The following is a 21847-nucleotide window of genomic DNA, read 5'->3' as shown; positions in this document are numbered from 1 at the left end:
ATCTCGAGAAGGCAGCTACACAAACATCCACTGGCCGGGGTTTATCGCCTCCATGGTTGTGTCTGGCGTATTTGTATTGATCTTTCAGGTTTTCCAGTTTTGGGAAGTTCGCTTTCTTCTTGCAAAGGCAGATCAGACAGCCTTACCAAACTCCACATCGCATCTTTCTACTCATTCTCAGAACACGGGCACAAGTTCGCCGACGATTCCGCTTACGACGGTTCCAGGTCAAAACCATGTTTCGCCGATATCGATGTCATCAACCCAGCCTGGGCCTAATTCTTCAACGACACAGAATTTGCCTCCAAGCTCACCATCCCCTCCTACGACTTCGGCATCGTTGGGAGCTCCACAATTACCTTCGCAGTCTGGGACCCCCCCAAATGTATCTAGCCCTGCAGCTCCCTTGCAGGCGGCGGCTGGTCCTCAAACAACCCAGTAAGGGGTGGATAGAGTGCTGATATGGATTAAGTAGATCTTTGAGCTAGGTTTAAAGTGAGCAGAACATGTCCATAGATACTTGTCTATACTCGTTGGAAGGAAGGACACGTGATATCAAGTTTCCTGATCGGATTTTAACATACATACGGAAGGCTGAGAGACTAAGCCCAATTGGGGTTAGACCATAAATCCTTCTTTCTCCGCATTGAAACTTTTTTTTTGGGAAGTTTGGAGGCGCCGCAGATGGAGATGCGGCGGGAGGTGGAAGAAACCATTTTCAATCTGTTCACTGCCATGTAGCAATGTTACCTGTGTTCAAGGCCCAAGCCTCTTTTTCGTAAACGATGGCTGCACCAAATTCCCTCCTCGACGCCTTGATGGTGGAGGTTGAGGCCCAAGCTGAATCTCAAACTCAGTCGGCAGCCCAACCTCAACCCGCTCACCTCGAACACGACACCGAGTCTCTGAATAACCCTCCTGCTCAGTCTGCACCCGTTGAGGTCGAACCGCAAGATGATTCTGAAGTCACTTCCACCATAGTGCCTCCGTCACTCGACGAGAAGGCTACTGAGCCGAGCCCTACGATCGCCATTCCCGGTTTAATGGCCGAGAATTTAGTTGCCAATAACCCGGGTTCAGTTATGGACACGATGCCTTCGGGGCATGAAGAAATTGCAGCAACGGAAGAACAGAACCTGCAACAAGAACCTGATACAAACCCACTCGCTGCCGACCAAAATAATTCCTCAAGCCACGACAACGTCCAGGCCGCCGACATTGAGCAAGGCGCGCCGCTGTTTCCATCCTCGCACGATTTAGATGTCCCGACAACGGGATCCTCTTCAGACGAAGAGAAGAAGGGCACATATCCTCCTCCTGCCGAAGCTTCTCAGACGGGTGAAGCATCCGAAAGCACATTGCAAGGTACTGAGGTCATGGAAGATGTGGATAGCTCTACACGAACAGCAGAGGCCAACACTACCACAGTGGCTTCCAACCTAGGCAATCAAGCCGATGTTGAATTTGTGATACCACCTACCGCTCCAGATGCAACTATGGACATGGCTCCAGCAGAAGGGGGGGAAGGCGCAGAATGGGAAGTCGATTCTTCTCCTTATCAGAGTTCCGACTCCGACTCTTCCGACACCACGTCCTCTGAAGACGAAGACGGAGACTATGCAATGCTCGACCCTGAAGAAGCAGCTCGGATTCTCATGCAAGGTGACGGTGGATCAGACGACGAAGGAGGTGGATCAAAAGACAAATCAGGTGGGACTGCTTTGCGTACTGCCAACGAGCGGTTTGAGGAAATCATCCCAAAGCCTGATATTACAATCACCGAGGAAATGGCAATCGAGGAGCTGGGCCACGTGGAATTTATCGTGGAAAACACAGTGGTGATCAAAGCCAAAACTTCAGGAGAGTATCAGGTTTTGGAGACCAATTCTCTCCTTTGTCTCAAAGACAGAACTGTACTTGGTGTGGTCGCAGACTTGATAGGACGAGTCGAAGAACCGCGGTACACGCTTCGCTTCACCAACGACCAAGCAATCCAGGAGGCAGGTGTCTCTGTTATTGGGACTGAGATCTACTATTCCCCGCAGCATTCGACATTTGTCTTCACACAGCCTCTCAAGGGTGTCAAAGGTAGTGATGCCTCGAATTTCCACGACGAGGAAGTTGGTGATGATGAGATGGAATTTTCTGACGACGAGGCTGAGGCTGAACACAAGCGAAACCTGAAGATGAAGAGACAGGGCCGTGCGGCAGAAAGCGGGAGAGGACGTGGAGTTAAATCCCAACGTGGGGCGAATCGAGGCGGTCGTGGCGGTCGAAATGACCGTGGTCAACAGAACAATCCTGGTGCCAACGACTTCCATACACCAGAGATGAATTATGACGATGTGTCGAACCCCGGTGGCGGTGATGATGAGTACACACCTCTTCAACGGCCATCAAATCTCTTCGAAATGATGGTCAATGGACCATCTGCGATGCAACATCCTCTACCACCTCCACCTCCACCATCTGCATTTCCACCAAACAGGGGCGATTTCGGTGGCCGCGGTCGAGGCTCTAATAGAGGCGGTCGAGGACAGAGACAACATCATCAGAATCGAGATCAACGCGGAGGAATGAACCAGAGCGGCGGACCGTCATGGAACCAGACCAACAACAACAGATCCTCGTCAAGTCACAACGACTATCCATTCCAAAACGCTTCAGTCAGTCACCCACCTCAACTATTTCTTCCAACTACACCATCACTTCCACCACACAGTTCGGGCTATCAACACATGTCGCCATCTCCCATCACTCCTCTACCGAATTCATCTTTCAACTTCACTGCTGGCTTCCAACCCCATCAAAATTATCCCTATATGAACCCTCAAATCCCCGGTCTCTCTGCCCCTGTTTTACAACAAATCCATCAACAATTTCAACAGCATCAACAACAGCAGCAGCAGCAGCAGCAACATACTAATCAATACCCGCAGTTTCCGCCTATGCCGCAGCAACCTCAGCAGGGGCAACCACCAAATCAATACCAATATCAGAATCCAAATCAGAACTCCTCACAAGATCCCAATCAGAATTGGGGAAGGAGATGATGATAATGATACATACCTACTTAGCTCGGTGTCTTATGTACGAGTCGGTCTTCTTGTATTAATAAATATACCCACCCACACACAGAGTCATTTCGATGACACAATCATGAGTTGCCGTTCAGTTCTGCGTGATTGCTTTCTGGCGACTGGGCTGCTAGTCTTGAAAAATGAGGAGTTTCAAAATCAAATGAAGTGATGTCTCAAGCCGAATGATGCCCAGGGCCACAAGTTCTTTGAGTACCAAGGTAGTAGTGCTTCTAGTCTCTCTATCCTGGATGTCTACATATAGGTAGACGCAGATATAATGAAACACTGTCCATGTTTTGTGATGGATCCGCTCTAGGTAGTTTCTTCCCATGTTGGCAAGAGATCCTCTCCTTCCATCTGCTTCCCCCCCTTTTTTTTGTTTCGCCATGTCTTTAGCATACAGAACAAACTTTTCACACTTTTGAACCATTGGGTTTTGCTATACAAGTAATTCCTCGCGTATCTTCCATAGGAAAGGAATGGAAGGACGAAACAATCAAGCCTCCGGTCCAATTACAACCTCCTGTGCAAGAGAAAGTTAGCGAGATGGATTTATATTTATCAAAGAGAGGAAAAAGAGTCCAAACTTACCCTTGCCAATTTATCCGCCAGTCCACGAACACGAGTACCGTTCCAATATTCCGCCTGCCAGAGGCCCTGAGTCACTAGGGTCTCAAGGCCCTGGACGGTCTTCCACTTACCAACCTGCTCAGCCATCTGCATGACGGCCGTGTGGGCAGGCTTGTAGGCGAGCTCGAGCAAGGTCCTGATGGGTGCGGCCGCGGCGGGGTTTACGGCGGCGGCGGCATCTGCTTGGACTGAAGCCGCGAAGATGGATTCTAATGCCGAACCCAAGGCGGTGTCGATGGGGATGTTGGCGGGAATGGTCGCGATGGCGACGGTGGGTGGTGAGGCGAGGATGGCTTCGAGAGACTTGGGTTGAGACGCGTCGAGGAGTTCTATACCGTAGGTAGGTGGGAAAGTGGCTTTCAGCTCTGCCAGTTTGGATGCGTTTCGTCCGATCAGGTAGATGGGTTCGTAGCCCATTGTGGACAGAGTCTGGATCGCCGCTCGAGCGGTTCCTCCACCTCCGATGACCAGACCTGCCTGTGGACCCTCGCCCAGCGCAGTGCTTGCGCCTGCCGTTCGCAGACAGTCACTCATGCCCAGATAGTCCGTGTTGTGCCCGACCAGCACCGTCTTGCCAGTCTTGGGGTCCACTGTTGGGTCGATTGTGTTGATGGCTCCGATGATCTTCGCCGATGGGTCAATCACGTCCAGTAGAGGCATGACGTCCAATTTTAACGGAATCGTCACTGACGCTCCGCCAAAGTCGGGCGCTCGGATGGTCGAGCTGATGAGATCTAGGTCTAGCGTTTCGCGGAGAGAGTAGGTGTGCGGTAGACCCATGGTGCGGAATAGGGTGTTGTGTAGGGCTGGCGATTTGGACGCTGAGATGGGACTGCCAAATAGGTAGAATTGCTTGGGCACGAGCTCGCCCAGCAGCGAGAGGCCTTGTCGAATTTCGGCGGCTGAGAGCTGGCCAGGGGCGGCTTTGAAGGGCAATGACGGATGCGACACTGGGGTCATGAAGCCATTGAGGATGCGCGACGCTTGGCCGGCACGACCCATGTTGATGGCAATCAAGGGGAGGTCGGGATGCTGTTTCGCCGACCATTGCTTGAAGCTGCGCAGGGTGAAGTTGTCGTCGATGGTGCTGGCCACACCGATCAACTTGACCACGTCGCCGTACTGAAGGCATCGGTTGTAGATGGGGATCCAGGAACCTGATTTCGCCCAAGACAGTCGACCTTGTGGGTCGTGATGCGACGCGATGAACTTTGAGTGAGAGCTGTTCTTGAGATCGGAGAGTTGATTGAGGGTGTCTTCTGGCAGCGAAGCAACTTCCAAGTCGACAAACTCACAGCCCATGCGAATGGCAAGGGTATTGAGCTTGACGTATTCTGTGTGCGCGTCGTCAGGGAATCTTCCTCCTTGCGCCACTGTCCGGATGGTGAATATTACGGGGAGGGGCACGCTGGCACGAAGTAAGGATAATTGTGATTTGACATATTCCTCAGAAGGAATTTCGCTCGTCGATCGAGGATCCTTGAGCAAATCCACGCGCAACTCCACAGCATCTGACCCCAGACAGATCTCGGGGAGCAGGTGCAAATGCTCACGGAGATCTGGAAAGGTCAAAGCGACGAAGAAAGACTGTTTCTGTTGTTTGAGTCGTCCGAGGACATCGATCTGTCCACTCACCGTCTTCAAGAAGCGATCGAAATCCTCTGCCGCCTCGGACATTCGCTCATTGGAGATATGCTGACTGTAATAGAGAATATTGCTGCACTGGTCGAACCACGGTTTCCGTCGTAGCCACACTCCCATCATATCCTCCACATAAGCGGGCCTGGTCTTGTCGATCTGTAAAAAGTCCATGACCTCGCCAATGTCGCGCTCGACGAGCAAGACATGCCCTGTCTTCTGGTGCCAGTCGGTCAACAATTGTCGCGCCTCAGCAGTCTCGACAATTCCACCTCCGCACGCAAAGACATAACCCTTCGGCATTTCTTTCATGATCGATTTCAACAGTGCCAATTCGCGGGCTCGGAAGTGGTCCCAGCCATGGTTTCTAACAATCTCCGGAATGGTGAGCTTCTCGCGCCGCTCCATCTCCGTATCCATATCAATGAGTGTCTTGCCAAGTGATCTTGCAGCCCATCGACCCGAAGTAGTCTTTCCCGCACCTCTCATGCCGATGATGAACACCGAGGCACTGCTTCGATCCACTCCTTTCTTTGCAGAGGGCGCGGTCGACTCGAGTTCCACTCCCGTCAGGGTAGCGGCAAACTGTCTTGCCAGCGTATCCCACCAGCCAGGCCATGTCTTGCCGGTACATTCTTTTTCCAGAATGAGGGAGGGGTGCACTGCTGCGAGTGCGAGGACACTGAAGCTCATGGCGACTCGATGATCGTCATAGCAGTGGACGCCGCCAGTTGGTACTTGCAAGCGTGCTCGGTCAATGCCGTCGATTTCGATGCCGTCCTCAAATTGTCTGCAGGTCACTCCAAACTTGGCCAATTCGTCATCCATGGCTTGGATGCGATTGCACTCCTTGACTCGCTGGTTGGCAATTCCATAGATTCGGGTCGTCTTTGAAGAGCCTCCTTGCGCAACAGCAGCCAGTACTGATGCTGTCAAGAATGCATCGGTCATTGGCTCCATGTCAATGTTTGGCAAAGGCTTGAGGGCACCTCCTGGAGGACCAGTCACAGTGGTTGAAGTCGGGGTCTGTTCAACCCGACATCCCATGGGTCTTAGAACGTCCGTCGCAAATCGAGAATCGCCTTGCAACGACGCAGAACCGATGTTGGGAATGGTGCATGTTGTGCCGGTAATTGCGGCAATCGCTAGTGGATAGGTCGCCGAGCTGGCATCACTTTCAATTACATACTCTTCTGGATTCTTGTAGGATCCTTGAGGAATATGATAGGTATGCTCCTCAGTAGTCGACTTCTGAACCTCGATTCCGAAAGCAGCCATCATTGCGACTGTCATATCGATGTAGGGTTGAGACACTGGCTTGCCCCCTACAAGTCTCAACGTGACAGGGTTCTTCGCGTATGGTGCACACATGAGAAGCGAGGACACGTATTGAGACGAGACCTTTGCCGCCAGATTGATGTCCCCACCATTGAAACCACCAGAAGCGTTGATGTTTAGGGGCAGAGAGCCCACCGATTCGAGGTATTCGATGCCAGCGCCGTTCGTCTTTAGCGCATCAACTAGATCTCCAATTGGGCGTTGTTTCATGCGTGCGTTCCCAGTTAGCACGGTTGAACCGACGGAACTCTGGTGAGTCAGAGTCGTGACAGTCGTTAGGAACCTTGCCGCAGTGCCAGCATTTCCGAGGTAGAGTTCCGTATAGCTGGCTTGCAATTTGCCTCCATTTCCATGGACAACCAAAACTTCGCCGTCGTCTTCCCAGGAGAATGTTGCAGCGCCTAGCCTGGTCAACGCTTCTAGCATGACTTCTGTATCGGCCGAGGTAAGTAGATTCTTGATGCGACAAGTCCCTTGGCCTAGAGCTGCTAGTACAAGTGCTCTGTTGGAGATGCTCTTGGATCCCGGCGGCGCACATACCACATTTAGGTCCTTTGACACGCCTGGGGAAACTTCAATGCTGGGGGACAATACCACACGAAGATCTGCATCCGATACAACGCTGGCTTTCTGTTCATAAGTCTTGCCGATGGCCGAAAGAAGAACCACCTTTTTCTTGGCTCCATCATTCTTCTTGTCCACACCCATCTTCTTTAGCATACCATCAACGGTGCAGACTTTTCCGCCCGACAACTTCCGAATCCTGTCATCGTCGAGCCGAGTGGGGAGGCCGTAAGCAGTCAGGCATTTCTGGAGACGCCCAACAGCCACGCCACTCAGGACGCCGAGATAGCGAGACAATTCAGCTTCTTTGATCATGCCTATCGCGACACATTCGCCGTGCAGGACTTGAGGGGTGAGAAACGCCTCCATAGCATGGCCGATCGAATGACCGAAGTTCAGAAGATTCCGTAGGCCAGTTTCACGCTCGTCGATTGTGACCACGTGAGCCTTGAATTTCGCAGATGCGGAAATGACACGGAGAAGGATGCTCTCAATATCCTTGAAACGTGCTGCACCTTGCTTGATGTCGGTGTTGACAGCAGCCATGATTTTCTCCGAGTTCGCTTCCAGAGCAATGAACTCATCCTCGTCGGAGATGGCTGCTGTCTTGATGACTTCGGCCATACCATTGATAAGTTCCCGGCGAGGGAGGGTTCCGAGAAAGTCGAGGTCGATGTAGATCCGTTGAGGCTGCCAGATAGCACCTACAAGGTTCTTGCCCAGAGGAGTATCAATTGCCGTCTTTCCTCCGATAGATGAGTCGACCATGGCCAGAAGGGTCGTAGGCACCTGGACAAACCTAACACCTCGCATGTAGGTTGCTGCTACAAAACCGATGAGATCACCCACAACGCCTCCGCCAAGAGCAATCATGACAGTGTCTCGTCCGCATGGTGGACTCTGACTTAGGAGCCAGTCTTCGATATCGTCCTTGGTCTGCCGGCACTTTGAACTTTCCCCAGGTGGGATCTCATAGACAAGAAGTCTAGGAGGGTTGGGCCTCTGACTGGCAACAGTGTCAAAAGCCTTCTTGAAGGGGTCGGTGTAGAGGCTTCCGATGTTGGTGTCGGTAATTAAAACATAGGTTGATGACTCAATATTGTTGACCAGGTCCTGGGCGACTTGGCTGCGCCACAGACCAAAGTTGATTATAATACTTTCTTTTCCCAGGAGGTTGACTCGAACCTCCTTGGGCGTTCCATTTGTCAACGGCATCTTTGCACGTTGAAACTGGACGTAATGCACGTTGAAGGAAATTCAGCCAGGGGTTTGGCGGCGCTGATGTTGAAGCTACGGGAATTATTTTTATTTCTTGGCGCCCGGTGGTCGGCGGCGCTAACACGTGCATAAGTTCAGCCTCGTTGAAAATTGACGTTATGTGATTGGCTAAAGATATTTGCTTATGTCATCCATAATCTTTTCCCCAGGTTTCCAAGGCTGATCTTTCGTATCTTCATGTTCTGTCGTCCTCGTCATCTTGCTCGTCATCGTCCTCGTACAATGGTATAAAACTCCTGACTATGGCAAATCAAACGCTCTATAAAATAAAAATCCCGCACCATTCCCGAAAATGAAACATGCTTTGCATGACTCGCTAATTCAGATGTCAAATGCATTCGCGAAACAGCATTAATACTGTGCCTCCGAAATCGCTCAAACTGCGGCATGGCCGTCTTAGAAGTCGGCATTGATGGATGTGGGGACATTATCCTTCTGCAACGCCGTTTTTCTGCCGCGTGGATGATGCTTGTTGAGCAGCATCTGTTGCTGCTTGCATGGTAGTCAGGTGATCGTTGGTCGCAGGGAACGCAGCTGAAAAGATGACACCGGACCTGCGTATTGACGGCTCGTCACGGTTCTTTCGGACTGTGAGATCACCAAGCTGTTCAGTGCCAGTCTTGCCTCTTCTTCGCAACATTCGTCTCTGAGGGTCATCCTCATCAATTTGAGCAGCAGCCGAGTCGAGTTCGTCGGGAGCTCTCTGAGGGCCAAATGTTGGGTTGCTTGTGAGTGCCCATTTCTTTGATTGGTATTCTTTCCACCAATCTTCGTTGTTGTCCCGAGTATGGGGGAACAGATCCCACTTATCCATGCTTTCTTCTTCGTCCGTAGTCAATGCCAACCAGGCATAGAGCTCTTGCCGTTTGGTTGAGCGCTCACGAGCCTCGTTAGGCTCGATGGCGCGATTGGTCCACTCAACCCGGTTCTCATCATGCTGGTTTTCTTTTTCAACGAACTCGTATGACTCAGGCCATTCGAAGATCTCGGCTCTGAGGCGTGATCCTATGTAGCAGAATCGAAGGCTTTTGAACTCGTTTCTGTCGCCGCTTTCGGGGTCAACCTTCGGGTTGACATCACCCGGACCCCACCTGTACAGTGTGAGTCGCCAGCGCTCTATGGTGTGCTTCCATTTTGAATCGTCGCATCCGTACTTGAGAGAAAAGAGAAGTGTTGGGAGAACGAGGAGGACGACGGTGTATAGCTGACTGGCCAAATTCGCCATTCCTATAGCAACGATGTGTACAGCAAATACAAGCCACCCGAGGGTCCTCACTACTAGATATCTGCGAGGATGTAACAGAATTGGTCCTTGGATGAAAACCGACGGCGGCCGTAGAAGCGCGTTTGGCATCCAGAAAGTAATGGCCTTTGAGTCGGATTGGACGATGAGGACTTTGCTCAAGGTCTTATTAAGCCTTTCTGGATCATTGGTAGGCCATACATCGCCCGGGAAGTTCTTGGGCTTTGGCTTTGGGAACTTTGGGAGCTTGAGATCATGAAGTCCAGTGCGTGTTTTTATCACCTGCGACTTCGTGGATATGGCGGGTGGTGCTTGGGAAATTGATGATGGGGATGCGTTTTTATGAATACTTCCAGCTGGTGTGGGCGAGTCCTTTCCGAGTTTCGATAATGTGCGTAAATCCTTCGATTGTGCAAGCTTCCTGAGTGCTTTATCGCGGAGGTATTTCCGACGTTTCTCTTCGTAGGAATCTTCATCCACTTGACTGGCATCCACAACTTTGTTCACCATATCATCGATAGCCAGACGGTTCTGGCCGATCACATAAGCGCGGATGATGACTGAAATAATCATGGACAGGGCGTTGGTCAATCCGTACCAATCACGGGACAACACTGTCATGGCAACCAGAATGCCGTTGAAGATGAAACCGATGATTAAAGCAGAGACATTCCCTGTCCAGTGTGATTTCGGCGGCGTGACAGTCCATTGCACAAAACTTCGCGTGCTCTCAAAGTTTTGGGAAAGCATCCACCGAGTCAGCCATGCAGCGAGATCAGTGGTATGAATTCCATGAGAGATGTTGTAGAGATTGAAACCGGCAGCCTTCTCCTGGAATCGATTGCCGGCAATGACGAATGCACCGAGCAAGGGCAGATACTCAAGGTAGGAGCTGGGTACCAACCTTCCAACCGCAGAGTTGACTTCTTCTGCTCCAAGGAAGGTGACTAAACCAAGAGCGTCTATCTGGAACGGACTCCAATTATGGAGAGTTTCCCAAGGTGGCCAGCTCATTGTAACAACGAGTTTTCAAACACTGTCTTATGAGGTGTCCTTTTGCGGATTGCAATACTTCTATGCAACAAGGCTGAGGATTTGAGATAGCGCTCGCTAGCTCAATGAGACTGATTTAGACATGTCGAACAGAAGAAGCAGTACCAACATGAAAGCGGATGCAAATGCGACAATATTTGTGTAAAGGCTTCTGAACGATTGAATGAGTGTCTGGGAAGAAGAAAGAATAAATTAGGCTGCGGTTGGGCTGTGGTTTCAGTTGTAGTCTGGCTGAGGGCGAAGGAGAGAAGAAGAGTGGAAGTATCCAGCCTTGCCAAGCCACTAAACACGTGGTAGCGGCAATTGGCGAGATGTTTAATTCATGTTAGGCAGGCACTTTGGCACAGGAGGGCAATCGCCTGGGGTCCCTCGGGCCTTTTTTGGGTGTGGCTGCCTCGTCATAAGGCATTTTCAGCTTTGTTCACTTCTTCGAGGAAACAACGACTGGCAGTAAAGGATGCCAGGTGGCTACACGGCGGCTACACGGGAGGCTATGCCAGCACTGCCATATGTTGTGGCCTACGAGTGGCAAGTTGTACCTGCCATTACATTGATCAGTCAAAGAAGGAACTACCCGCCTTCGCCGCGAACCGCCCGCATTTTCTCAACCTTATGCGGAGTAAGTAGTCGAACACCCCGAGTCTAACTCGTGGCTTTGTTGTGCAGCATTGCTTCATCCACAAAATGCATCTATTGTTTTATGCAAAAGGCTTCGCACGCAGGGTAGACACAAAACTAAATAACCGTTGAAAACAGTGCAGGATGGTTGGGTGGTGACTAAAAATTATTGTGGATAGAGAGTGGGGTCGTTCTGACAGACGCCATTTATGAGAGGAACGGCCGACCAGCAAACACTTACTGTCGAGAATTATGAGCCGCGATATCATTACAAGGAGTAGGTAAATGATTATTCTCATTGCTTTATTTTGATTCTTTTTTTCTCACGCCTACTTCTGTGCTCTCGCAACAGAAGTTGGTCCAAATTGCCACGCCAGCTCTAGGTCCGGGTAACGATCAAGTACATCCCTTTCATCTTCAGCACAGGGCTTTCCCTCGACTGAGAGCTGATGAATGCTTCCAGACGAGTATCTTTCCCTCATGAGTGCCGTTAACTTTTTAGACCAGGAGACAGAGTGGGTTATGTGCCATGTTGTTTAGCCGAGATATAAGCAGAAAGCGCACTGATCTGCAGCGAACATGGTCATAGAAGCAATGGTCGGCACATTTACCAGCCGGCGGTACCGGTGGCAGTGGTAGCCGTCTCTTGGGCCCAGTCTCCACCGGCACCTTCAGTCCAGTTGGCATCAGCCTGAGCGGCACCTTCAATTCCTGGAGCTGCAGCAGCTGCCTCACCACTCCAATCCGCATTGTCAGTGAAGCCACGGTCGACAGCGCCTGGGCCAGCCTCGTCAGCACCTGGGACTTTCTCCTCCTCCTTTTGCTCTTCAGCTTCGGGATCACGGTAGAAGTAGAGATCGACGACGACATCCCAGTCCACCTCGCGGTTAACGAGAGTTCCTCGGAGACGCAGCACCTCACGGGCCAACAACCACCAGACCAGACCAATGGCATGACGACCCTTGTTGTTGGTGGGAATGGCAACATCGACGAACTCGGTTGGGGAATCGGTGTCGCAGAGAGCAATGACGGGGATGTTGACGTATGAAGCCTCCTTGATAGCTTGAGCATCGGTGCGGGGATCGGTCACAATGATCAGGCGGGGTTCCTTGAACGATCGAGTGATGTAGTTGGTGAAGTTACCGGGGGTGAAACGACCGGCAATGGCAACAGCTCCGGTGTGGGCGGCGAACTTGAGCACGGCACGCTGGCCATAAGGACGGGCAGAGATGACACAAATGTCGGCGGGGTCGTTGACAGCTGCGATGATACGAGCTGCAAGAACGATTTTCTCCCTACGCGATCGAGTCAGTCCCTTAGTCCGCGCAACAAAAACGTAGAAATGAGAAAGAGCTGAGGTCTCGATCTCGACTTCAAATAGACGCATCCCAAATGAATGCAACAGAGGTGCCATACCATGTCTTGGAGATATTGATGATGTTGATTCCATCAGGGCGAGTCTTCCACAGGTATGGTTCCATGTGAACTTGCAAGTTCTTGGATCCCAAGTGACATTGTGCGGCGAGAAGCTGCTCAATGTCCTGCGAGGTAGGGTTGAAGATGGGGGGGAGGTTTGCAGGGCTTGCCATGATTGCGACCGAGGATGAGATTCAGTCGAGAGGGAGAGGTTGAAGGTAGTGTACAAGGATTGAGGTGTTGCAAAGGATTGGATTTGGAGATGAGGTTGCGCAGGGAACTTTTTCATGTGAGTGCAACTTAGGGCTTGCCAAGATTTCACTCCCCATTTGAGACTAGTGGACTATTTACGGAATAATATATCTCCGATTCCGTGCTGGGCACCAGAATTGGCAGGTACGGGAGGTTTCTCAATTTACTACCAACTGAGAAAGTTATCAACGTTGCAGAGTGGATTGATCGTCTTTTCTATCAACCAGCTCATCGGCACAATCATGCCTCCGCGTCCTGCGGTCGCTGCAGCAAGCAGCATGTTCAATCGTTCGTATGCTCACCATGATGCACCATCTGTCTGCTAACCTGGTCTACAGTGACAAGTCTTCTCAAGAGCTTACCCTCATTCTCCCGCAATCAAGCGTTGACCAAATGCTCCGCTTGCCTCTTTTCCACCGCCGCGCCTCTACAAACGCAGACGGCGAAAAAGCGAAAGCTCAAACCACATATCGATCCATATAGGATGGCTCAGGCACGGCAGCGAAAGCAAGCCAACTTGGCGAGGCAGAAAGTGCTCAAGGCTGAACGAGCTGCTGCCCTGGGTGACCCCGTGCGGTCACGACCGAGTCCTTTCGTCCAATCGCTGCATTCTCGTACTGTCACCAATGAAGTCAATCAGGAACACCTGAATTACTATCTCAAAAGAAAGGATGTGGAAGCCTCGCAGGAATATTCCAAATGGCTCAGTGAGCCTCAACCAGCTCAATTTGTGGAGCCCGGCAATGAGGGTGCTCATGAGGAAGCTCTGAAACAGCACGAAGAGTGGCATGAAAATGCCTCAAGGGCACTGTTTTCCATTGCTTCGTTAGGAAATGCCAGCAGCAAAGACAAGACACGCCTCCATATCCAGAGGTGCATCGACGAGTTTGGAAGGCACAAAACAGACGGTGAACTGGGACCAAGGCTGCGAAGCACGCTCGCACCGGAGCCAGTGATTCGGCCTAGAGTTGGAGCCGACACTGGATCCTCGGAAGTTCAGATCGCCATCCTGACGGCAAAGATCAATGTCTTGGCCGACAATCTCCACCACAAGGACAAACAAAACAAGCGAAATCTCCGTCTCCTGGTGCACCGAAGACAGAAACACCTGAAGTATCTGAGGAGGCAGGACAAGGGAGGACCAAGATGGCAAAATGTAGTGGAGAAGCTCGGCATCACCGACGCCATGTGGAAGGGCGAGATCAGCATGTAACATTACTGTGAGACATTCAAATGAAGCCTGATACTGTACAACGCAGATTCTTTTCCATCGCCGCGTCCAAATTTGTGGTTGGAGGTGTGCAGTCCGACACTCAAGTCAACTCAACTCACACCTCTTCCACCGTCCACGTCAAAGGCCGCACCTGTGATATAACTCGCCTCGTCAGACGCCAGGAACAAGACCATGTTTGCCACGTCTTCGGGCATGCAAACACGTCCTAGAGGCACAGTGCCCAATACTTTTTTCCTTCCTTCCGGCGTATCTTGTCCTCCAAGGACTCTCGGGAGCCTGACAACCTGTGATTAGCGTTTTGGTTTCGCCGGGGATTTCCCCCTCCCAGGACCCATGCTTACATTGCAGTGTCTCCCACCGCAGGGCGAATGCAATTATATCGAATCCCATCAGTGGCATACTCCGCAGCGAGGCCTTTGGTAGTCTGTGAAAGAGTTGTACCTGTCATCAGTGACCACAAACGAGAATCATCAAGGTTACCTCTAGGTAGGTACTAGTACTTACCACCGTAACAGCCCCTTTACTCGCCGCATACCAAACCAAGTTGGGTCTCGGTCTCGGCTCACTGATACTACTCAAGTTGACAAAAACGCCTTTGATCCCATTCTTCTTCCAGAACGGAACAATCACCTTTGTGCTCAAGTACAGTGGTTTTACATTGACTTTGAACATCAAGTCGAAGTCCTCTTCTGGTACCTCGTGCGAGGGCGCCGCGATGTGAACCACACCGGCACAGTTGACCACGACGTCCAGACGGTTGGAGAATTTGTCTAGTGCGGTCGAGAGGATGTCGCGCCAGCTGGTCTCGAGCGTGATGTCTGCCGTGTGTGCGACGCATGTACCCGGTGGACATGATTTGGCGGTGGATTCGTTGGCAGTTCCGTTGATGTCGACGGCGACGACCCGTGCGCCTTCGGTGGTGAGTTTTTGAACAATCTGTCACATGTCTCTGTCAGGTCTCTTGTTTATTGTGAGGAAATCGGTGCATTTATTTGGTGGGAAGAGAATGCCTGGAGGCGAGCTTACTCCTCGTCCAAATCCTGCTCCTGCTCCAGTAACGATAATGACCTTTCCTTCAAGACGGCCCATGGTTTGGTCTAGGTGGCAATGTGTATAGGTCTAAGGAGAGTATAGAGTATTTTTTAAGAGTTCGTCCAATGTCAACTAATTTTTTGTTTGATAGCCGAGAGAGAGAAATAGTGCAAGTATACAAGTCACACTTCCTTGATTTCTATCTCAAATCACACTTGTCCCTTGGTTATGAGTGAGAACTTCTTGCTTCTGTACTAAGTACTTACTCCACACTCATATTCACTGCGGAGAAGATGCGATGCGGCTGAGGGGGTTTGAGGGGGACAAGAAACCATCATTTTGCGGATTTGAGGCCTTGACCTCGGTTATGTCTACGAGTAGGGGGGATAATGAGTGTCCATTCCGGAGAGACTCAATTCGTTGTTGTGTCTATGGTCTTTTTATGTCCATTGTTTTTTAACACGTTTACCCATGAAATCTTGAAACCGAGCACGATACTGCATGTGCTTTATGCTAGGAGTCCTCGTATACTAACCAAGTTACGTTGAGTTCATAGGACAAGATGGCATCTGTCAATCAAATGGGGGAAGGGAATCTTCCTAGTGTCACAGACCTCTTCTCACTTAAGGGCAAGACGGCGATATGCACTGGTGGTACGGGAGGACTTGGGCTATCAATGGCAATTGCGCTGGCGGAAGCAGGGGCTAATATTGTATCAATTCAGATCAAGGACGACCCACGCGCGTCGATGTTAGCAGAGGCCGTGAAGGAATGTGGTCGGGAACTCAAGGTGTTTGAAGCCGACGTTGCCGACTCACCGTCCTTGCGAGCCTGCTTTGCAAAGATCTGGGACGCCGGCGTGGTGCCAGACATCTTGCTCAACTGTGCCGGTATCAATCGACGAGCTAAAGTGGAAGACTTTACAGATGAGAATATTGACGCTGTAAGTACTTATCTCTTCAATTTGGTCAAGCCATGACATGAGCATTGTTCTGAACAACATGGGGACAACAGGTTTTCTCTATCAATCTCAAAGCTTCCTTTGTGGCGGCACAGGAGTTTGGCAAGAAACTGCTTGAGCTTAAGCGTCCCGGCAAGATCATCAACATTGCCTCCATCATCTCATTCATTGGAAATATCAACATCGCCGCGTACGCGTGTACCAAAGGGGGGGTCTTGCAAATGACAAAGGCAATGAGTAATGAATGGGCTTCCAAGGGCATCAACGTGAATTGCATCTGTCCTGGCTATGTATGTCTTTGCTTGTTGAGCCCACGCAAATATTCATGATGCCATGTCGACTGACAAAAAGACACAGATCAAAACAGCAATGACAAAGGTGTACACGGATGATGCCGAGTACACAAAGTATATCATAGACCGCACGCCTGCTGGTCGTTGGGGGTTGCCGGAAGACTTTCGCGGTGTGGTGATATTCCTAGCCAGCAAGGCCAGTGATTTCGTGTGTGGCACTAGCATCGTGGTCGACGGTGGGATACTCGCTAAATGATTTGCTGTAAAGAGGGTCCCCGCTGAAGGAAAAAACCCCTAAGTTGAACTCGCTGTGGCGTCCTGCGAGATGAAAAACTTGAGTAATTCCGATGCCACAACTTGAGGACTTCCATGATGGCTCTTGTTTCCAGTCATACCATGATCGTATCCCTGAAACTCGACAAAAGATGCATGTGGTATGATTTTCTCCAGTATGCGGACCGAATTCTTCAAGTACTCGGGACTTCTACTGGCACCGAGGATCAAAGTCTCAACCTCGACCCCTGACAGCAGATCAAAGTTATCGTCACCTGACATTTCGCTCGTTATCTTGATGTCGTTTCGTAGGGTGTAAGCGAGGTCTTCAAAAGTGGGTTGATCGCTCATGATGTCCTGCTGTGTAGTCTTGGCCAACTTTTTGGATTGAGATGACTTGTCAGCCTTGATCATGAGCCTCGAGAGAAGAGTGAGGACCGGTCGTGGAAAGTACTTGGACTGGAATAGAGGAGGACCCATCTTGACGCCGAGCATTGCTGTAGTAAGAGCCTCTGCAATTTCGCCACGGTTGATCTCGTCCTCGTACCGGGCTACCCAGGAGGTGCTCTCTTCGATCAAAGTGTCGGGCCACCATGGAGGTTCGAAGACGGCAACACCATCAAAATGAGAAGGGTGGGCGACCAAGGCAGATCTCAGGACGATCAAAGCCCCAGAGCTTACTCCAAAGAGATAGCGAGCTCCAGTCGTAGTGTGAATTGCCTCGATGTCCTCAATCTCGCGTTGGAGGCAGTACGTCTGTACGGACGGGCCAGACTTGCCGCGGCCTCGACGGTCAGGTAGATAACAAGTGTAGTCCTTTGCCAAAGCCAGAGCAAGCTCACTCTGACTTAGCCCAGATTGCATTGCTCCGTGGACGATGATGATGCCAGGACCCGTGCCGAGCTGGTAATATGCAAGCTTGGTGCCATCCTGTGACACTGTGTATCTGAGAGCGATGTCCATTGTCACCTTTCCATAGAAGGTTGTGTCTGACTTTGAGCGTCCAGCGCACACAAACCATGTCAAAGCACTGAGAACAAGCAAAACTCACGATCCTACCTGTATTTACACCTCAGCAGAGGGCCCTCGGACGTTCGACGATGCCAAGGCGCAATCATCGTCCATCAGTGCTTGCAAAACCAGGCACCAGTATTCTTGAAGAACCCTAGCTGCCATTGGTCCCAGCTGCACACCCTCTGCTCAAAGTGTCTACTTTCCAGACTCTGGGTGGCGTCCAGCATATGGACTATGCCGTATTCGTATCTGTTCGTCCCCTCTATCATGCAAAGACACCCTCAATCTCCGGACAGAGTTTTACGTCCGCGAGTCGGACTGATCACAGACGGGCGGTTCTGCAGTGCTACCGGGTGATTAGTGCGGTCAGCACGAGTCTCAATGCAGGGATATTCGCTCTGGCATTCATCGAGATTGCTCATGTCTGTTGTCATCGCCTGATGAGTACATTCATTGCGAGAATAAGGAGCGGAGGCAAAGGGAAAAAGATTCTTGCGTCAGCTGCGCAAATACTCCGGTGAAGCTACTGCGAACCGCAGGCACAGGTAGGATCTCCCCCCTTTTTGTTCGCCCTCCTCGGTGGCGACTTACTATTTGCTTCGTAGTTAAAGGAGTTGCAAATGTGTGTAGCTTCTTTCAAATGTCGAGCAGTGATGGATACTCACGGTCTAGATATGGACAATGCTTTGATGATGACAACTTTGATGGGATTGGAAGTTCTCCCGGAACATAACCATTATGGGTTCACTTGTAACAGAACATTGATTACGGTTGAGAGATATACAAGAGGATAACCTGGCTTATAGACTCATAATGTTCTGCTTCCTCAGCGGCATAGTGCCTGTGGAGGGCCGAGGGGTATCGCTCGGCGCTCCTCAACTGGGCAGCTAAGCGAGTCGTTGGTTCTCTTTTGGGGGAAAGTTGTCGCAAGCCAATGCTCTTTACAGCATCTCAGTTTTGTTGAAAGATGATGTGTCAGTATTCGCAATTCTCCTTTAGAACGACTCCTAAGGCAATAATAGCGACAAGTACCAGGTCCCTCATATACTAGGCCCGATCGTACTCATTCACTTGTCAATGGCGGAGGTTTGAACCGCATAAAATAGTAGTAAATTATTGTAAATTATTGTAAAGTCAGGCACTTTCCCTAAATTGTATCCCAAGGTTTCTTTATCGTGGTTAATTTTGGCCGTAGTCGGAAATAGTCCTCCTGTCTGACGCAGCAAATCTCAGTTCTTGGCGTTGCGGTCCAACGATTATCCTCGGTTTCATTCGACGCCGGATGATTTGCCACGAGTTGGGGAATCTCCAAAGTTAACGATAGACATGGCGGAGAGATATATATATAATGACATATGTACAAGCTCATCTATCCATGAGAAGCATAGGCCTACCTACCCACTCACTCATACCTTGAGTTGAACTAATCTAGGCCATCCAATTCTACACTCCCACCCATCATGACTCAACAACGACCCCTCAAGATCGCCGTGATCGCAGGCGATGGAATCGGGAAAGAAGTAATGCCCTACGGCGTACGCTGTCTCCAAGCCGCTGCCAAAGTATTTAACATTCAACTGGAATTCGAAGAATTCGACTTCGCCAGCTGCGACTATTACGAGCAGCACGGCGACATGATGCCCGAGGACTGGAAAGCCAAACTAAGCGATAAAGACGCCATCTACTTCGGTGCCGTGGGCATGCCGGACCAAGTGCCCGACCACGTCAGTCTCTGGGGAAGTTTATTGAAATTCCGCCGCGAATTCGACCAATATATCAATCTACGACCTGCTCGGTTAATGCCAGGGGTGAAATGTCCGTTGGCGGGACGGAAACCGGGTGATATTGATTTCTGGATTGTGAGGGAGAACACAGAGGGTGAATATAGTAGTATTGGGGGGATGATCTTTCAAGGAACGGAGCGGGAAACTGTGATTCAGGAGACGGTCATGACGAGGACGGGTGTCGATCGTGTGTTGAAATATGCGTTTGAGCTGGCGCAGAGTCGGCCGAAGAAACATCTCACGAGTGCGACCAAGAGTAATGGTATCAGTATCACCATGCCGTACTGGGATACGAGGGTGGAGAATATGGCGAAGAAGTACGAAGATGTCAGGGTCGATAAATATCATATCGATATTCTGACGGCGCATTTTGTCCAGCGGCCTCAGATCTTCGATGTCATCGTTGGCAGCAACCTGTTTGGAGACATTTTGTCCGACCTGGGCCCAGCCTGTACCGGTACCATCGGTATTGCTCCCTCCGCCAACATCAACCCTACCGGAGACTTCCCTAGCTTGTTTGAACCTGTCCATGGCAGTGCTCCTGATATTGCTGGCAAGGGCATTGCAAACCCCGTCGGTATGATCTGGGCTGGTCAGATGTTGCTCGAGCATTTCGGTCACCGTGAGGCCGCTGCCGGTGTTCTCAGTGCCATTGAAGCTGTTTTGTCCAGATCGGACTCTGCTGTTGTCACTGCCGATATGGGAGGGAAAGGTACAACAAACTCCTTTGGCGAGGCAATTGAGCAGGAGATCTTAAACCTCCAGAAGTAGGAAGGACAAAAAGAAATCTACTTACTGGCTTTCGGCCAAGCTTCTGGTATAATAAATGTGTGATGGTCGTCGATCAATGTGCTATAGAGCTGTTTCTGTGCTGGTCAGAGTTCTTCCAAGAAAAAGAACATCCTCAGAATCTCCACTAGTCCCTCGGCCCCCTTTTCTACTCAGCCTCGCCGGAGTTCCTCACCCTGACTGTCTTCACCCACGCCCACATTCTTAGTCCACATCCGAACGAAAGGACATCTTTGGTCACGTAGTCATTCAATAGACTTCAAAACAACTTAAATCTTCTTGCCAGCTGCCAGCCACCAGCCTACGGCAAACCGAATTCCAAATTCAAGACAACAACCTGAGGTACCGATGCCGATTACCTAACGCTAAACCTAAACCCTCACCAACTCATCAAAGCTCTGTTCAGTCTATGGAGTGTATCAATATGATTGCGCAATGTTCAGTTTTCTTTTCGCGCCACAGAAGGTGCTGCACCCTTTGGCAACAGCACAGCGTCCGACCACAGTCATCTACAGCTCTTCAACTTTCATCTTTCTACGTCGGTAAGACTGTCCCAATGAGCATTTCCACTGACAACCCTTATGGTCCTCTGATTGAGGTCGAATTCGTTTTCAAAGTTTTCTTCTCCCAGGCGATCTAATTCAAACTCGTCCACCCACGTCACCGGCTCGTCCAGTTGGTCGAGGCCGATTTCTCTAATCCTTTGCACAAGCTCGGACTCTCTTCTGATTCGATCCAGGTTTGACCGCACACTGCGCCTCATTTCCCGAGTGCGTCTGTAAGTGAGATTGATTGCACGTGCTAAAGGGCTGACGTCGCCTTGATCAAGCTCTATAGCCGGCCCTAGAGCACGAGCAGAGGTTGACACATTTCGGATCATTCCTGGTGGTGCGGTGTAAGATGCTTCATATTCAGTCAACACGGGTCGACGCGAAAGATCGGCTGGTGTTTGTGGTTGGTCATTAGCAGGAAGAGAATCATTGTAGACTGAAAATGCATTGCCATCGAGGAATCCGTGCCTATGTCGACGAGGCTCGGTACGGTTATCTAAAAGACGTGTCCGAGACAAGATTGGAGTTCGAGGTGGAATGCTTCCAGTGACGCCTGAGGAACTTGCGGCAGGATATGGCTCCGGAGACGAGCTTCCAAGGGGAGGTGAACTGGGTATGTCGTCAAGTGCGGCCAGAGAGTGGCGGAGATCACTGTTTTGAGAACTGCTATCTGTCTGATCGGAGGAGGAAGACGGCCAAAAGCTTTCCATCGCCCCATCTGGGTGAGAATCCTGTCGCGGAGTTGAAAACTGTGGAAGAGACAGGTCGGAATCTTGGAGAGGAGACACACGAGAAGAACTGTGTGT

The 21847-nt window shown here is 50.7% G+C and overlaps 8 protein-coding genes across 8 annotated transcripts; 4 read left to right on the top strand and 4 right to left on the bottom strand.

Moving 5' to 3' along the window:
• The first annotated feature begins 725 nt into the window (after positions 1-725).
• PV10_02560 (uncharacterized protein) lies at positions 726-3308 on the top strand. Its single transcript, XM_016366884.1, has one exon. The coding sequence runs from the start codon at positions 786-788 to the stop codon at positions 3051-3053; it is 2268 nt and encodes a 755-aa protein (XP_016226402.1). The 5' UTR covers positions 726-785; the 3' UTR covers positions 3054-3308.
• On the bottom strand, positions 3099-8486 carry PV10_02559 (3-phosphoshikimate 1-carboxyvinyltransferase). The gene is made up of 2 exons (XM_016366883.1): positions 3672-8486; positions 3099-3603 (listed from the first exon to the last, which is right to left on the bottom strand). Exons 1-2 carry the CDS (start codon positions 8463-8465, stop codon positions 3577-3579), a joined length of 4821 nt encoding a protein of 1606 aa, XP_016226401.1. The 5' UTR covers positions 8466-8486; the 3' UTR covers positions 3099-3576.
• A 141-nt stretch (positions 8487-8627) lies between these two features.
• Positions 8628-11013, bottom strand: PV10_02558 (uncharacterized protein). Its single transcript, XM_016366882.1, has one exon. The coding sequence runs from the start codon at positions 10783-10785 to the stop codon at positions 8956-8958; it is 1830 nt and encodes a 609-aa protein (XP_016226400.1). The 5' UTR covers positions 10786-11013; the 3' UTR covers positions 8628-8955.
• Positions 11014-11719: 706 nt separating this feature from the next.
• On the bottom strand, positions 11720-13096 carry PV10_02557 (40S ribosomal protein S0). Its single transcript, XM_016366881.1, has 2 exons — positions 12859-13096; positions 11720-12737 (listed from the first exon to the last, which is right to left on the bottom strand). Exons 1-2 carry the CDS (start codon positions 13029-13031, stop codon positions 12050-12052), a joined length of 861 nt encoding a protein of 286 aa, XP_016226399.1. The 5' UTR covers positions 13032-13096; the 3' UTR covers positions 11720-12049.
• Positions 13097-13293: 197 nt separating this feature from the next.
• On the top strand, positions 13294-14428 carry PV10_02556 (ribosomal protein S15). The gene is made up of 2 exons (XM_016366880.1): positions 13294-13398; positions 13449-14428. The coding sequence occupies exons 1-2, from the start codon at positions 13353-13355 to the stop codon at positions 14321-14323; spliced, it is 921 nt and encodes a 306-aa protein (XP_016226398.1). The 5' UTR covers positions 13294-13352; the 3' UTR covers positions 14324-14428.
• A 1510-nt stretch (positions 14429-15938) lies between these two features.
• On the top strand, positions 15939-16886 carry PV10_02555 (uncharacterized protein; the record flags this gene model as incomplete). Its single annotated transcript, XM_016366879.1, has 3 exons — positions 15939-16319; positions 16391-16627; positions 16695-16886. The coding sequence occupies 3 exons, from the start codon at positions 15939-15941 to the stop codon at positions 16884-16886; spliced, it is 810 nt and encodes a 269-aa protein (XP_016226397.1).
• Positions 16271-18173, bottom strand: PV10_02554 (uncharacterized protein). The gene has a single exon (XM_016366878.1). It carries the CDS (start codon positions 17864-17866, stop codon positions 16925-16927), a length of 942 nt encoding a protein of 313 aa, XP_016226396.1. The 5' UTR covers positions 17867-18173; the 3' UTR covers positions 16271-16924.
• Positions 18174-19377: 1204 nt separating this feature from the next.
• PV10_02553 (tartrate dehydrogenase) lies at positions 19378-20472 on the top strand (the record flags this gene model as incomplete). Its single annotated transcript, XM_016366877.1, has 1 exon — positions 19378-20472. One exon carries the CDS (start codon positions 19378-19380, stop codon positions 20470-20472), a length of 1095 nt encoding a protein of 364 aa, XP_016226395.1.
• Positions 20473-21847: the final 1375 nt, after the last annotated feature.

The sequence above is a fragment of the Exophiala mesophila genome (genome assembly GCF_000836275.1).
Source record: "Exophiala mesophila strain CBS 40295 unplaced genomic scaffold supercont1.2, whole genome shotgun sequence".
In the NCBI taxonomy this organism is placed as follows: Eukaryota; Fungi; Ascomycota; class Eurotiomycetes; order Chaetothyriales; family Herpotrichiellaceae; genus Exophiala; species Exophiala mesophila.
The sequence above is the reverse complement of the archived record's forward strand: the minus strand, read 5'-3'. Positions and strand labels throughout refer to the sequence as shown.